General features: G+C 44.1%; 2 protein-coding genes across 2 annotated transcripts; one reads left to right on the forward strand and one right to left on the reverse strand.

Moving 5' to 3' along the window:
- The first annotated feature begins 3,301 nt into the window (after positions 1-3,301).
- LOC131464465 (tripartite motif-containing protein 16-like) lies at positions 3,302-5,071 on the forward strand. Its single transcript, XM_058636943.1, has one exon. It carries the CDS (start codon positions 3,302-3,304, stop codon positions 5,066-5,068), a length of 1,767 nt encoding a protein of 588 aa, XP_058492926.1. The 3' UTR covers positions 5,069-5,071.
- Positions 5,072-8,456: 3,385 nt separating this feature from the next.
- On the reverse strand, positions 8,457-11,978 carry znf703 (zinc finger protein 703). The gene is made up of 2 exons (XM_058636939.1): positions 11,243-11,978; positions 8,457-10,769 (listed from the first exon to the last, which is right to left on the reverse strand). The coding sequence occupies exons 1-2, from the start codon at positions 11,498-11,500 to the stop codon at positions 9,300-9,302; spliced, it is 1,728 nt and encodes a 575-aa protein (XP_058492922.1). The 5' UTR covers positions 11,501-11,978; the 3' UTR covers positions 8,457-9,299.
- Positions 11,979-14,683: the final 2,705 nt, after the last annotated feature.

Consider the following 14,683-nt stretch of genomic DNA (forward strand, 5'->3'; position numbering starts at 1 on the left):
CTCCCGGCAAGGCAACAAATGGAATCCAGCTGGTTGCACGGTCCAGGCGCTATTAGCAGGGCAATGCACTGTAATTGAAACGTTCGTTTCTCCTCTGGTGGTTAGGGAGGGTACGTCTATTAACGGTGCATGCTCACACCACTGGAACGCTTGGAGAGGCCACAGCAGCTCTGGGCAGTTTTCCACGTTGAGGCCAAGTGAGGTTTGCCAAGGTCAGCACTGGCTGAAACGTGAATTAAAAGCACTATTTCTTTATCTGAATCCACCGCTGAGCTGACAGCCCTATAAATTAGTCAACGGATTTCATAATACCACCAGAAAGTTGCATTATATGAAGCATTACATTTTTTTAAATCGCTCCGAATCTGTATCTTCTGACTCAGCGTTAAATAAATCGCAAATATCGGTTGGATTTGTAAAAGTTAGCGCGTGCCAAGAGCTTCCTTAAGGCCTTGTTAAAGAGAGAGGGATGGAAAAGTGTGCGACATTAAAGGAATGCCTTTCAGGATTGTCATTGTAGAACGTGTCAGCGTAATTTGCAGCCTCTTTTAATAATCACAGAGCTTTCCACAGAGTTACTGACAAGAGCAGGAATCAAATGTACAACAGTTTAGCGTGAGATGACTGAAAATACAAGAAGAAATGTTCTCTTCCATTAATGGAATGTGTTATTATAATGATTTCAGGCAGTGGTGGTGGTGGCGACGTCTGACATGTACCATGTTACTGTAAGGTACAATAAACCCACAACAACAAAGTCAGACTTTGTCTCGCTCACATTTATGAGAAAGGGAACCAAAAATAACCTCAATTTATGCTTAATTTAAAACGCTGCATTATTTCTTTGCGTGAAGACAAAAATATTATTATTATATTATTTATTTATCCTCTTGGGACGTAAAGTAACCCTGTACATAATAATAATAACAAAAAAAAGAATATGAATAAAATGACATAAAGTATGTACAAACTATTATAGTATACACACATAGTACGATAATATGTAAACAGTTAAAAAAATAACATGGGAGTGATGATAATTACATAGTGATAATAATATACTATTGATATACCCAGAAGTAAAAACATTTATTTATCTATTCATTTATTTATTAAATTAAACTAAAAAATTAATAAAATTAACCTTTTTTTTTATTTGTCTGTTTTATTTTATCTTCATATTTTATTTGTAAAGCGACCCCGAGTGTTAGAAAGGTGCTTACAAATAAAATGTATTATTATTATTATTATTATATACATATATGGTCACTCACAATTTAAACTAAAACCAGACGGTTAATTAACTTTGTGTCACTTGTCGCCAGTGGAAACTCTGGATATTTATCACATCGTCTTTTAGGAGTTCACTCCGAGGGATTCGACATGGACTAAAATAAAAAATAAAAAAAATGTTTCAATGAGAACAACAGAGCACTCTGAGCACGGACATCATGCGTGTAAATCGTTGGCTGACAGCTTAGCAGAAATAGTTGGGCCGGCTCATTTAAAACCAGGAAGTGACTGCGCATAAAGTCCCTTTTTAAACCCCACTCGTTAAATTCCACGTTTCAACAATCAAACAGTGACTCGTTTGGACACAGACCTGCTGAACGACCTGCAGGACGATAACGTGGAGTCTATAATGTGGCTGTTGTTGTTTTTCGCAGCGAGCGCTGCCGCATGCCTGACTGCGGACGTGGATGAGTGTGTAAAAGAGTCAGTCACAGGGTTTATGGGGAGAAATAAAGCAGAGGTCTGTGTGACAGCCCCTGATGAAGGATGTGTTTCACGCCATCTGGGTTGCTTTAACACTGCGGTCACTGCTGGATGCCGAGGGCTCTGTATTGTGTCCTGATGTTAAACACAGAGGTGGTAGCCATGGAGTTGAGGTTAATGTTTTGTTCTGGAGACACAGAGAGAGAGAGAGAGGGAGAGAGGGGGAGAGAAACAGAAAGACACTCAGCTCTCTCTCTCTCTGTCCTAACTGTCGACAGTGACGGTGAGCCAGCGTAGAGCTGGCGTCTAATTGAGGAGCAGCTCCACACCCTGTCGTCATTAATCACCCAGGCTGTCAGCCGCTGCTCAGGACCCCACAGTGGGGCCGATCACAGTGGACCTGCCTCTCTGCACTCGTGCTCAGAGGAGAGAAATATTAGTCCCCTCCATCACCGTCACCACCTCCACTGATACTACGACTTTGATCACCGCCATCATTCCAGTAATGTTCTACTGTTACGTTTGAAAATCTCTTTGATTCTCCCCGCACTTCAACATTTACTGCTTCCTCGTAAAAATACTTTGCCATTTAGGGAAAGATGTTAACTTACTTATTTATATATATTGTGGTGACTTGTTATGGCGCTTTTCCATAATACAGTTCTAGCACGACTTGGCTGGAACTCTTGACTCCACTAGCGACAGTACCTGGTACTTTTTTTAGTACCTGCTCTGGCGATGTTCCACGCGAGCTGAGCCGACACTAAAATATGACGTCAACAGCTTGTCGACCACTGATAGGTCAGAGTGTCACGAGCGCGACGTCCGACACAAGAATCGAACCGAACAACGGCGAAACTGCAGATCAGTTAAAAAGACTTCCTGATCCTGAAACACAACATCATAACATCAACAAAAAAAACACACCGAAAGTTACGCACTGCAGCTTTAATGGACATTCATGAGAAGGCGTATGAATAGCCTCATGTAATAACATTAAGATATGTACACAATAGCCAACTGACACTCTGCTTCTTTAATGGAGATACAAATGACTTCAAAATAAATTAAATGTGGCTATTAAATGTTTATATTTATTCCAATAAAATCCTTCAGAAAATGATGAAACAACATCAGAAAATGTACTGATATAAACAACATAATTTGTATTTGTTTAAAAAAACAGGACATTTATAGGAGGTGTGTGGGGGGTTGGTGTTTGGTAGGGTTGTAAATAAATTAATAACAATTGAATTATTTATCTGGGGAATATCGCAAAATACTGGGATCACATTGAAAAAAGAATTCAGTCTCACATGAATACACACACACACACACACACACACACACATATAGTGTCACTATAACCACAGAGGTTACTCCATGTCAGAGTGGAAGTGGTTCCTGGTTCCCTCCCCCTCACACCTGCAGTTTGACAATGGGAGGAGGAGCCAACAGGTGGAGAAGAGTCAGAGCTGACAGGCTCCGCCCACTGCTGCGTCACATGTTGTTGAGATCAGCGCTCAAACCTGTTAGAATTCTGAGGAAGAGAAACTCAGACATTCGTGGTTGACAGAGCGGTGAAATGGCACGAGTTCAGCAACAGGGAGAAACCTTGTCTTGTTCGATCTGTTTGGATCTTCTGAAGGATCCGGTGACTCTTAACTGTGGACACAGCTTCTGTAAGAACTGTATTAAGGACCACTGGGACACGGAGGAGCAGAGGAGGAGCTACAGCTGCCCTCAGTGTAGAAAGATCTTCACACCGAGGCCTTCACTGAAGAAAAACGTCATGTTAGCAGATTTAGTGGAGGAGCGGAAGAAGACTGGACTGAAGGCTGCTCCTGCTCATCACTGCTATGCTGGAGCTGAAGATGTGGCCTGTGACGTCTGCAGGAAGAGGAAGCTAAAAGCTCTCAAGTCCTGTTTGGTTTGTTTGGTCTCTTACTGTGAGGAACATCTCGATTCTCATTATCAATCACCTGCATTTAAGAAACACAAGCTGGTGGAGCCCTACAAGAACCTCCAGGAGAACATCTGCCCTCGTCATGATAAGATGATGGACTTGTTTTGCCGCACTGATCAGCAGTGTATCTGTTCTCTCTGCTCTGTGGACGAACATAAAGGCCACGACACAGTCTCAGCTGCAGCAGAGAGGACGGACAAGCAGAGAGAGCTGGAGCTGAGTCTAGAAGAAGTCCAGCAGAGACTCCAGGACAGAGACAGAGACGTGAAAGTGCTTCAACAGGAGAGAAAGACTCTCACTCTCTCTGCTGATAAAGCCGTGAAGGACACAGACGAGGTCATCAACATGATTCATCTCCTGCTGAGGAGAAGCTCTGACGTGAAGCAGCAGATCAGATCCAAGCTGGAAACTGAGGTGAGTCGAGTCAGAGACGCCGAGGAGAAGCTTCAGCAGGAGATCACTGAGCTGAAGAAGAGAGAAGCTGAACAGAAGCTGCTCTCACTCACACACGACCACAACCAGTTTCTCCTCAACTACCGCTCACTGTCAGCACTCAGTCCATCGACACACTCGTCCACCATCCACGTCCGTCCTCTGAGACACTTTGAGGACGTGGCGGCAGCTGTGGCAAAGGTCAGTGGTCAACTGCAGGAGGTCCTGACCAAGACGTGGACAGACATCTCACTGGCTGTGGGTGAAGTAGATGTTTTACTGGCAGAACCAGAACCAAAGACCAGAGGTGAATTCATCAGATATTCACAGGAAATCACACTGGACCAAAACACAGCAAACAAATATCTGTTATTATCTGAGGGAAACATAAAAGTGACATTTATGAAGAAAGCTCAGTCTTATCCTCGTCACACAGACAGATTCACTGATTATCGTCAGGTCCTGAGTAAAGAGAGTCTGACTGGACGTTGTTACTGGGAGGTAGAGTGGAGAGGAAGAGGAGTTTATGTAGCAGTGACGTACGAGAACATCAGCAGATCAGGGAGATCACATGAATGTTTATTTGGATACAATGACAAATCTTGGGCTTTAGATTGTGACCAAAACAGATGTCATTTTATTCACAACAGTATCAGGACTGTCGTCTCAGATGTTAAGGTCTCCAGAGTGGGAGTTTACTTGGACCACAGAGCAGGTCTTCTGTCCTTCTACAGGGTCTCTAAAACCATGACTCTGCTCCACAGAGTCCAGACCGTGTTCACTCAGCCTCTCTGTGCTGGAGTCTGGCTTTATCCTTCACCTGGAGTCACAGCAGAGTTCTGTAAACTAACCTCTCCATGGTCGGCGACTTTCCACTGCACAGCAAGTGCACGAGCCGAAGAGTGCACGAGTCGAAGTGTGGTTGATTCATGGTTAAGTGTATTTGATTCATAGTTAAGTGTAATTGATTCCTGGTTAAGTATATTTTATTCATGGTTAAGTGTATTTTATTCATAGTTAATTGTGTTTGATTCATAGTTAAGTGTTTTTGATTCATAGTTAAGTGTAATTGATTCATGGTTAAGTATATTTTATTCATAGTTAATTGTGGTTGATTCATGGTTAAGTGTATTTGATTCATAGTTAAGTGTAATTGATTCCTGGTTAAGTATATTTTATTCATGGTTAAGTGTATTTTATTCATAGTTAATTGTGTTTGATTCATAGTTAAGTGTTTTTGATTCATAGTTAAGTGTAATTGATTCATGGTTAAGTATATTTTATTCATAGTTAATTGTGTTTGATTCATAGTTAAGTGTCTTTGATTCATGGTTAAGTGTATTTGATTCATAGTTATGTGTAATTGAATTATGGTTAAGTATATTTGATTCATGGTTAAGTATATTTGTTTCATGGTTAAGTGTATTTGATTCATGGTTAAGTGTATTTGATTCATGGTTAAGTGTATTTGATTCATAGTTAAGTATAATTGACTTATGATATATATATATATATATATATATATACATATATATATAGAGAGAGAGAGAGAGAGAGACAGAGACAGAGAACATAGAATTAGATTTGTGTCAATATTTTCAAACAACACTTTTCACAACACTTAAGAAGCAAATGCTTTATGAATTGAGCAAACAAAAATAAACCACTCACTCAAAATACACAAATTGTAAATAAAATATTGTATTTTATGTTTGAAAAGACACTTTTTGTTTTTGATAGGAATTTTGCTGCTCCGACTCTTCTGTGTTTGTGCTCCCTCACTTCCTCTTTGTGCCCCCCGATGTGCGCCCCTGAACAATAAATGCCTCACAGACCATCCATGCTAACATTAAACATCGCCTGAATACAGGGATGCAGACTGTGGAGGTCAGAGGTTATTGTCCTCACACTGCAGCAGGTTTACCACCTGGGGTGTTTGGTCAGTGAGGGCAGTATAAATCATATCTAACGTTTATAATCCGACAAACGTTAGATACTTACAATTATTTTGTGTGATGTCTATGGGGAAAACCTGGGGTATAGTTGTCACTCCAGAACTCAGTTGGAGATTGTTGGAGATTAACCCACATTTGTAGGATTGGTAAGTCTTTTTAACTGATCTACAATTCGGCATTGTTTGGCTTGATCTCTGACCATTCAGTGGCAGTCTAACAACCTCACGCATAGTATCGCCTCAGCGCGCTTGGAACCTCGCCAGAGCAGGTACTAAAATGCTATGCTAGTGGAAACGCAACTTAACCGATTATATATATATATATGCATATATTATATATATTATTTATTATATATCCATTATCTATATATATTATTTATATATCCAGATGGATATATTTTGTCTTTTCACAAAAACACAGGCAAAATCATAACAGCAACAAAAAAAAACACCGAACATTACACACTGCAGCTTTAATGGACATTCATGAGAAGGCGTATTAATAACATTAAGATATGTACAGAATAGCAAACTTTGTTTGCACTCTGCTTCTTTGATGGAGATACGAATTACTTCTAAATAAATTAAATGTGGCTATTAAATGTTAATATTTATTCCAATAAAATCCTTAAAAAAAATAATGACAAAACATCAGAAAATATACCGATATAAACAAAATAATTTGTATTTGTTTAAAAAAACAGGACATTTTAATAACAATTGAATTATTTATCTGGGGAATATCGCAAAATACTGGGATCACATTGAAAGAAGAAAAACTATTTGTGTCCACACAGAATTCAGTCTCACATGTGTCCCAACACGGACAAAAGACTGGGACTGAATACACACACACACACACACACACACACTGGCGACGTAAACTGAGTGTTTGGGTGTTGACTCAGCTGCATGACTGTGTGTGTGTGTGTGTGTGTGTGTGTGTGGGTGTGTGGGGGGGGGAGATTGATGAGCATGGGGTTAGGGAGAATAGTGAGGCATTTGATGAACGAGTGCAAACTGGCAGCAGTGGAATTAATTCCACCTCCCCGACAAGATTGAAAGTTCTCCCCTCTGCGTGACCTCCAGTGTAAATCATTTCAAGATTGGAGCCAGTGTGCCCTTTCATCTATTGTCCGACATCATTTCAACATTCACATTCATACTTAGATAACGCTGTGTATTTACATTTACCAGCGTGGGAGGGAAAAAGTACCTGCTGTCTTTGCCGATTTCACCTGTACTTCACCAACACATCTTTAGGGGGCAACGCAATCCACTCTATCTCTGTGTGACTTACAAAATATACGTTGCACTGAATTCACACAGTATTTGCAGCGTAAGATTAGAACACAGACCGTCTTTGACCCAATTTGTCAACACTGTTTTATGAACTTCATCCGAAAAAAGCAACGTTTAATCTCCCCCAGAGAAGTGCCTGCATTGCAGCCGTTTCTTAAGAAGTACTATAATATCTGCGTTCCTCAGAGCTAAGCAGAGGCGTGACCGGGACGCTGTGACCTTGCCGGTGTGGCATGGACTGGATGTGGTTTGGGAGGGTCATCCATTTTGTTAATGGTCCTGTCAAGTGACACCTGTGCTCGCCTTTCCCCTGTCTGGAGTGCTAATGAACCGCGAGGAGTCTGGGAGTCGGGGTCAATAGCTGCCTCTGAGACTACAGCTTCTTCGCTCTGTGCCACCACCACCACCACCGCCGCCCTGTCAGCCAAATAGAGAGGAGACGTGGACACATTATCAAGGCCAAAACACTCTTAATGGCACTGGTGTGGCTTTCGCATAGACCCACTCTTTTCCTTTAACAGCTCTGGGTCGAGTACACTGAATTCACTCAACTAAGGAGAGCAGAAGGAGAGGAGAAAAAGGCTCTTGGCCTCCATGTTTGTGGTTCCTGTGAGAGAGCCCACTCTCCTCAGGGGAGGTGTCAGGACTTTGATGAATATTTCTCTATTAACCGCCTCCAATTGTCAGTTCTGGCCTTTGTGTTGCAGGCCAATCCGTCAGACCGTGAGGATATCCTGGGTCGACATCTCCCTCAGGTCATTATTGGAGTCCCAGTGACCCAGCAGCCACTCCACTCTGCTGAGGAGGCTCTTTTCAGGTCCCACAAACAGGAATCAGCAATTAAAAGCTGCACTTGCAACAGCAAAAACAATGTGGGTGATGGAGAGAGGCGGTGGAGAGATGAAAGTCTTTGGAGACCAGCTAACAGGACTTCTATGACCCGGCCTGCCCCCTGCGGGACAGGACTGTCAGCTCATATGAGCCATGAAATATTACACATACATAGCTACATATAGCGTGGCTGTAACAGCCTTTATGATTGATTGGCCTAAAAGTGCAGCAGTAACCAACACAGAAAAAAACAAGTGAAAATCATGTATCATTTATTTAACAAAATATGACCTTTTCTTGTTGTTTGGATAGCACAGCCATCAATAATCCTTTTTATTTATGACATTTGATCTCGTCTTTGTACCATTTGCATCAGTGACCCAAACTTGCCGACCCCCACCCAAGTAAGAATGAAAAAATATTACATCTGCATATTTACAAATAAAAATAATGCCATTGTTCAAGATGATTTTCGCAGACATGCAGTTCTTAAGAGTGTGAATGTACAGTAGAGTATTAAGGGGAAAAAAAAAAAAAAAACAGCACAGAGGAAAAGAGATTATTTTAAAACAGATTCCCAGAATAAAGCCTCATAGTCCGTCTTCATCATGGTGAAAGGTTTTTATTTTTAGAGTGTATGATAAGCATAATAGTAATATACTTAAATCGTTCTTTTTTTTTCACTTAGAATACTTAAGAACAGTTTATTTGGACAGCAAGAATTCCCCCCTAAGTTTAATTCCAAGCGCTTGAGTGAAAAATAAATACAGACTTTAATTTCTGAGACAGATATAGAGAACAAAACTAACAACCAAATCAAAGCTGCTGAAAAAAGCCCCCAATTTCACCATTTTCAAAGCTCTGCTTCCCACCATCTTTAATTACTAAAGTTTGTTGGTTCTGTGCTGCAGACAATCCATCAACTGGTCTAATGCCTTTGGAGCGCCAGTCACAATCCTGAGGCTAACAGGTGCTAGTCCTGGCAGGCGTGACGCCCTGTACTGGCCATGACCCCAGTCTCAAGACCCAGGTTCATGGCTGCTCTGAATAGTCCAAGCTGGTGCCTGAAATCTGTGGGTGTCAACACCATTTCAGACATCACTGGTATCCGAGGGCTGAGGCTGAGCCCAGTCTCTGACTGTAAAGGGCATACGGGGAGTAATAGGCTGAGGAGGACGTGAGGGACGGCATAGGAAGTCCCGGGGCTCCGGGCAGGTGGGATTTGCTGTACGGATGGTACCGAGCCAGGCCCAAACCCGGGGAGCCTCGGAGGGAGAAGGAGCTGGGCAGAGTACCTGGACTGCTGTGTGGGGGCAGGTGAAGGTGGCAGGAGGCTGACGATGAAACTGACGACGGGTAGGCTGACAACAGCTTACTGTCCACCATCCCTGGCAGAGACGTGTGGGTACGCAAGTGGGCTAGTAGCTCCTCCGATGTGGAAAAACGTTTGTCGCACGGACCCCCGACAGACACCCAGTTGCAGGCGTGTGGCATTGGTTCGTTGGGCAGCATGAATCCATATGTATAGAGGGGGTGAGACAGGGAGGGGGTGGTGCTGGAGGACAGGGAGCTGGGGTGTAAGGAGTGGAGGTGATGAGAGGGATACACCAGGGGGAAACCAGACTTGAGGCTTGAGGGGTCATGAACACACGTGGAACAGTTACTTCCTCCTAGGTGGTGAGCATTGGGGTAAGTCAGACAGTATGGGTCCCGACATAAGCCCTGCATCAGTGATGGAGGTGAGGCTCCAGTCAGTGGGCTGGAGCTCGGGTGCTTCCCTGGAAGACCGTGCACAAACTGGGAGGGGTAGCCAGCATAGGCCCCCACAATGGAACCATGATAGCCCATGGTGGCGGGAGGCATGGGGAAGACAGAATGTCCTGGCTTAAAAGGGGAGACAGGGGCGATGTGTCCAGAGCTCAGGCCAGATTGTGAAGAGGACTGCGGGTCAGACTTGCTCTCCGGCCTCGGGCTGGCAGCAGAGCTAGCGTTGCTGGAGTTGGCACTGGCCCGTATGTGGCTGGAGTTGGCTAATTGAGCCCCGTCCATCACCGATTTAGCTGAATCTGAGTCTTTTTTCCCGGCACTATTGTTGTTTGTGTCTGAGCTGGCCTGCTCAGAGCTCCCCTGTTTGTTGTCCATGTGTGAAGCTTGGGAGTGTGACGGGGGCTGCGTGGAGGGGGAATGGCTTTGTCTGTGGGACTGGCTCTGGGTGTGCAGTGGAGGAGAGTTGGAGCTGGGTGACTGGGAATGGGGAGGAAAAGAAGGACAAGATGCACTGCCACCACTGGAGCTTCCATTTGGCACCCGGAAAGCTGCTTTATCTGAAGACCCCTTTGTCCCTTGAACGTCCTTGCGACCGTCTCCTGATGACTTGTAAGGCTTGAAGCTTGATTTGTCGTCCTGGGACTGGTGCTCTCCAGACTTAGATGACCGGCTGGAGGACTCCTTGTCTCCCAGGCTGCCTGAGGAGACGGAGGCCAACTTGGAAGAAGAGGGGGGGTCAGGTTTGCCAATCTGAGAGCAAGTCTGGGCCAGCAGAGCCAACGGACTCTTCTTGGCATCCAGCTGAGGAGGAAAATGAAGAGCAGGACCATGAACAAACTGTTTTCCATTTAATTAAATTCAAACACCACATGACAAACAAACACGTTTATTTCCTGGACAGACCCTGAAGTTTATCATCAACAATCCTTAATGTCCTCATATCATGAGCAGTAAAAAATATTTTTAAATGAAGCCTAATTTATGAAAGAAAAATAAGTAAGACATAAAGCTATCATCTTACTTTATAATGTGAATAAAGGGAACCTTTATTAGAACTGCTCATTATAAATCAGGACATTTTCCACAGTTGTTGTTCATTTCTAAACTGGACAAGAAATCAGTGCGCGTAAAATGGCGCATTAGGTTATATTACAGTCAGTGTAATAATAAGAGTAAACAGCATCCATGAGTAAAAACAACGAAAGAAAATGAGTTAGATAATAAAAACACATGTTTACTTTTTACATTTATAATACTTCATGTTTTAAACTTACTTCGATGCTGACTGGTGCGGATGTGAGGGGCTGGAGATACTCTGGGTGCAGCAAGTGGCCGCTGTGCGCCGTCAACATCTTTACGATCCGGATGGGAAGTCTTTTAGCCTGACGCGAGGGATCCGAAGGACAAACCGTGGGTGTGGGAACGGACGGTCTCTCCGCTCCGATCCGGGGTGTGAAGCCGTCGGCGACGGCGCTGCGCTCCGGGGACTGGTTGCGTAAAAGCGGTTCAGGTCCACCGGGGGGATCTCTCATCTGGATCGGGTTACGAGGAAGGACGACGGCTTATAACGAGTGGACGCTCGGTTTAAATTCATTGATCGGCACGTTTCACAGCGACAGATTCAACACAAGCGAGTGCGGTAAATCCAAACGGGAACGAGTGCGCAGTGCGCGTCCTCCGCGTCCGACCCAAAGTGTCTCTAAAGAAGAACAAATAGCAGAAATGTCATCCTTTCTCGACCTCGTCAATGTCAGCCACTATTTACTCCTAAATATTCCTTCATGCGCCGACGAACGAAAAGAGAAGTTGAGCCAAAAATAGAAGCAAAACACCAAAAGTAGTCACTGCTCATCAAAACCACGGAGTGAGTGAAGGAATATCCCCGCAGAGGATGTGAGCGTGTGTGTCCTTCTCTCTGTGAGTGAGTGAGTGAGCGTGAGTCAGTCCTCTGCTGTGTGCGCGCGTGTGTGTGTGTGTGTGTGAGAGTCTCTGCAGCAGCAGCTTCTCAGGATCTCACTTCGTCCACGGACTAGAGACGCGAGGGGAGGGACTTCAAAGCGGCGAGCCGCCGACCAATCACAAGTGTTCGCAGTCATCCACGGGGCGCGGTCAACTCGGAGGGGCGTGGTCTTCATCCTGGCCTCACCCTGAGAGCAAGGGTGTCTGGTGATGTGTGTGTGTGTGTGTGTGTGTGTGTCACTGACCTCCATCAGGAAACTACTCCTAAAACATGGAAATGATGTAACAAGGTTCAGCGACATCAACATTAAAGAGCGAGGGAAGAACCTGTGAGAGGAAAGGTGACGGTTTACGTTACATTCATAACTCCTCATCTTGTCCTCACGTGGTTTATTTAAAACAATGTCGTTGTTAATGTTTTCAACATGTTGCTACACTGATTCCCCTAAACATATCTCGCCTCAGGTTGAAACCATGTGTTTATTTACTTTTCCATTATTGTCTTGTAAACTGTTCTGTTTTCTGCTTTTGTGATTGTATTTTTTTTTTTTAATCAGCAGAAGAAACGGGTCGATGGAAGGTTGCGGGTTTGATCCCCGGCTCCTGCCCAAGGCGAAACATACTGACGATGCGTTGGATGAATGGATGAATGACCACACTGTACAGTAGTGGAAAGCAAGCTTTGACTGGTCATCAACACGAGGAAAGTGTGGCGTTTAGCCCAATAAAATAAGATTATGAAACACTGACATAGTCTTGTCATTAACAAAACGATAAAATGTTATTGTTAGACCACTTATTGAAGCGGGAGATCAGAAATGGAAGGTGTCACAGTGACTTTTCATTTCGTTTTCAATAATACAACACAGGCCTTTTGTGTCATACAGTAAATGGAGTAGCTGCACACACCTCTTCCAAGTGGCAAAAAGAAAAAAAAACACAGTAAAACAAAGGCTTATAATGGGATCACTATAAAGTGGATGGTGTTGTTTTTACCGCCGTTACACTGTCAGTCAGTTTTAACATCACAATGACAAGGGTAAACCAAGTTGTCTCTTTCAGTTTGAAGTAGTAAATTACACCCTGGTGCTATTGCGTCTGCAGTCACACGCTCCCAAATCATTCCAAAGTTATGTTTTATTTTTCATTTGCATCCTGTCCTACTTTAAAAGTGTTCCCCGACAAAGTGCATGATCATAAATCACAACAAACATAAAAGACAATGGAGCTCCTCCTTGCTCCCCCACATTACTAAGCCCAGTAACTTCATTTCATTTTGCCATAAAAAAAAAAAACAACTAAACAAAATAAAAGAAAGCTGTGCTGTGAGGGGATTTCCATCTTGGCTGGAATGTCTCTCCAACTAATCTGATCACTTGGCTCAACGCTGCCAACCTATAATCCAAGATATTACAACACCAGTGTGTTCGCCCGTTTAAATTAGTGTCAGAAATTATTGATTAGTTGCTAATAACAACCAGAACAAGGCGTTCTTCTGGGGTTTAATGGGTAAACTAGTTTGACCTTTAACAACACTGTACCGCCATCAGCGCGCTCCTCCACGTGATGGCGTCACTTCAGCCTCACTCAGCAGAGTCACTGTTTGACCTGTCATCATTAGGCTTAGCCGTCACTCATCACCCACACGCTGCCACTCACGCTCCGCCTGCCTGCAGAGATCCTCACAATACGAGAGCACGGACGCGCACAAGCCGAAGCCGAAGTGTTGTACAATCTGCTTTTCAATCCGCCTGTTTGTTTAAAAGTGTCTGTCGTCACCTCGGGGCCCGAGACATAAACAGGTGACGCATAGCAACTGCGAGATTTAAAAGTAATGCTGACTGAGAGCTTAAAGGGGATGCCGGTCTATTCTTCTTCTTCTTCTTTTTCTTTTTTTTGTTTTACAACACGGAGCGTTGTAAAAACAGTCGCCCTCTTGTTAGGAAGGACGAGTGGGTAAGTCACTGCAGTGTGTGGGTGGGGTCGCATAAAGCAGGGGAGCGTTTAAAAGGAGTCCAAAGAGGAGGGCACTGGGAGAAGCCAGACAAAGGCAGGGAGAGAAAGAAACAAGGGAGGGCTCAAACAACAGGGAGCAGCGCCTTTCATGTGTCCCCTTGATGTCGGCTGGTAACAGCTGTTTTGGCGTGTTGATGACTGATGGCTGTTTCCTGTTGTGGATATTTGAAGGGGACAGCTTTGCTGTTAAAGAGGCTTCCCAGCATGTCCAGGTCCCCGCAATGGCCCTCGGGGGGCATTTCCATGCCGTTCCATGGTAGTATCAAAGCAGCGTGCTCGACTGGAACAGCAGCCAAACAAAACCCCCAGGATGAGGCTGATAGGGTCTGAGGAGGAGTGAGGAGGAGCAGACCCCACATGCCCCTGTGATCCAGTGATTTATAGAGCCGCTGAGGCCTGTAATGGACGCCACAGCTCTGTGGCGGGGGCCTAATTCATCCCTGTGTTGAAAAGCTGCTGTTTGACTGACTCCAGAGTAAATATATAACGCTGACATTAGGCAGCCGAATACTTCAAACCTGGCTCAAGCAAATCCTCATCTGCTCGTTTGTCTTTTCCCTCCGCGTTTGGGAGTGTTGAGGCATTTTGTGGCGCATTACTGCCGTGCGGAGATGCTCTGTGTGATTGTTTAATGAGGGGCTGACATTGACGTGAGCCGTATTCCATTTCACTTTTCAATTTCTTATAATTCAACAGGCCTTTTACTGATGTCGGCCAGACTTTGACGAGGTCTGGCCGCG

This window comes from Solea solea, chromosome 8 (assembly GCF_958295425.1).
Source record: "Solea solea chromosome 8, fSolSol10.1, whole genome shotgun sequence".
In the NCBI taxonomy this organism is placed as follows: domain Eukaryota; kingdom Metazoa; phylum Chordata; class Actinopteri; order Pleuronectiformes; family Soleidae; genus Solea; species Solea solea.

What these genes read in the sequence shown, in the direction of transcription:
- LOC131464465 (XM_058636943.1), top strand. Translation starts at nt 3,302, where the DNA reads ATGGCACGAGTTCAGCAACAGGGAGAAACCTTGTCTTGTTCGATCTGT.
- znf703 (XM_058636939.1), bottom strand. Translation starts at nt 11,500, where the DNA reads ATGAGAGATCCCCCCGGTGGACCTGAACCGCTTTTACGCAACCAGTCC. An exon ending in CCGCACCAGTCAGCATCGAA is followed by an intron (nt 10,770 to 11,242) that starts GTAAGTTTAAAA and finishes TTTCCTCCTCAG; the next exon opens with CTGGATGCCAAGAAGAGTCC.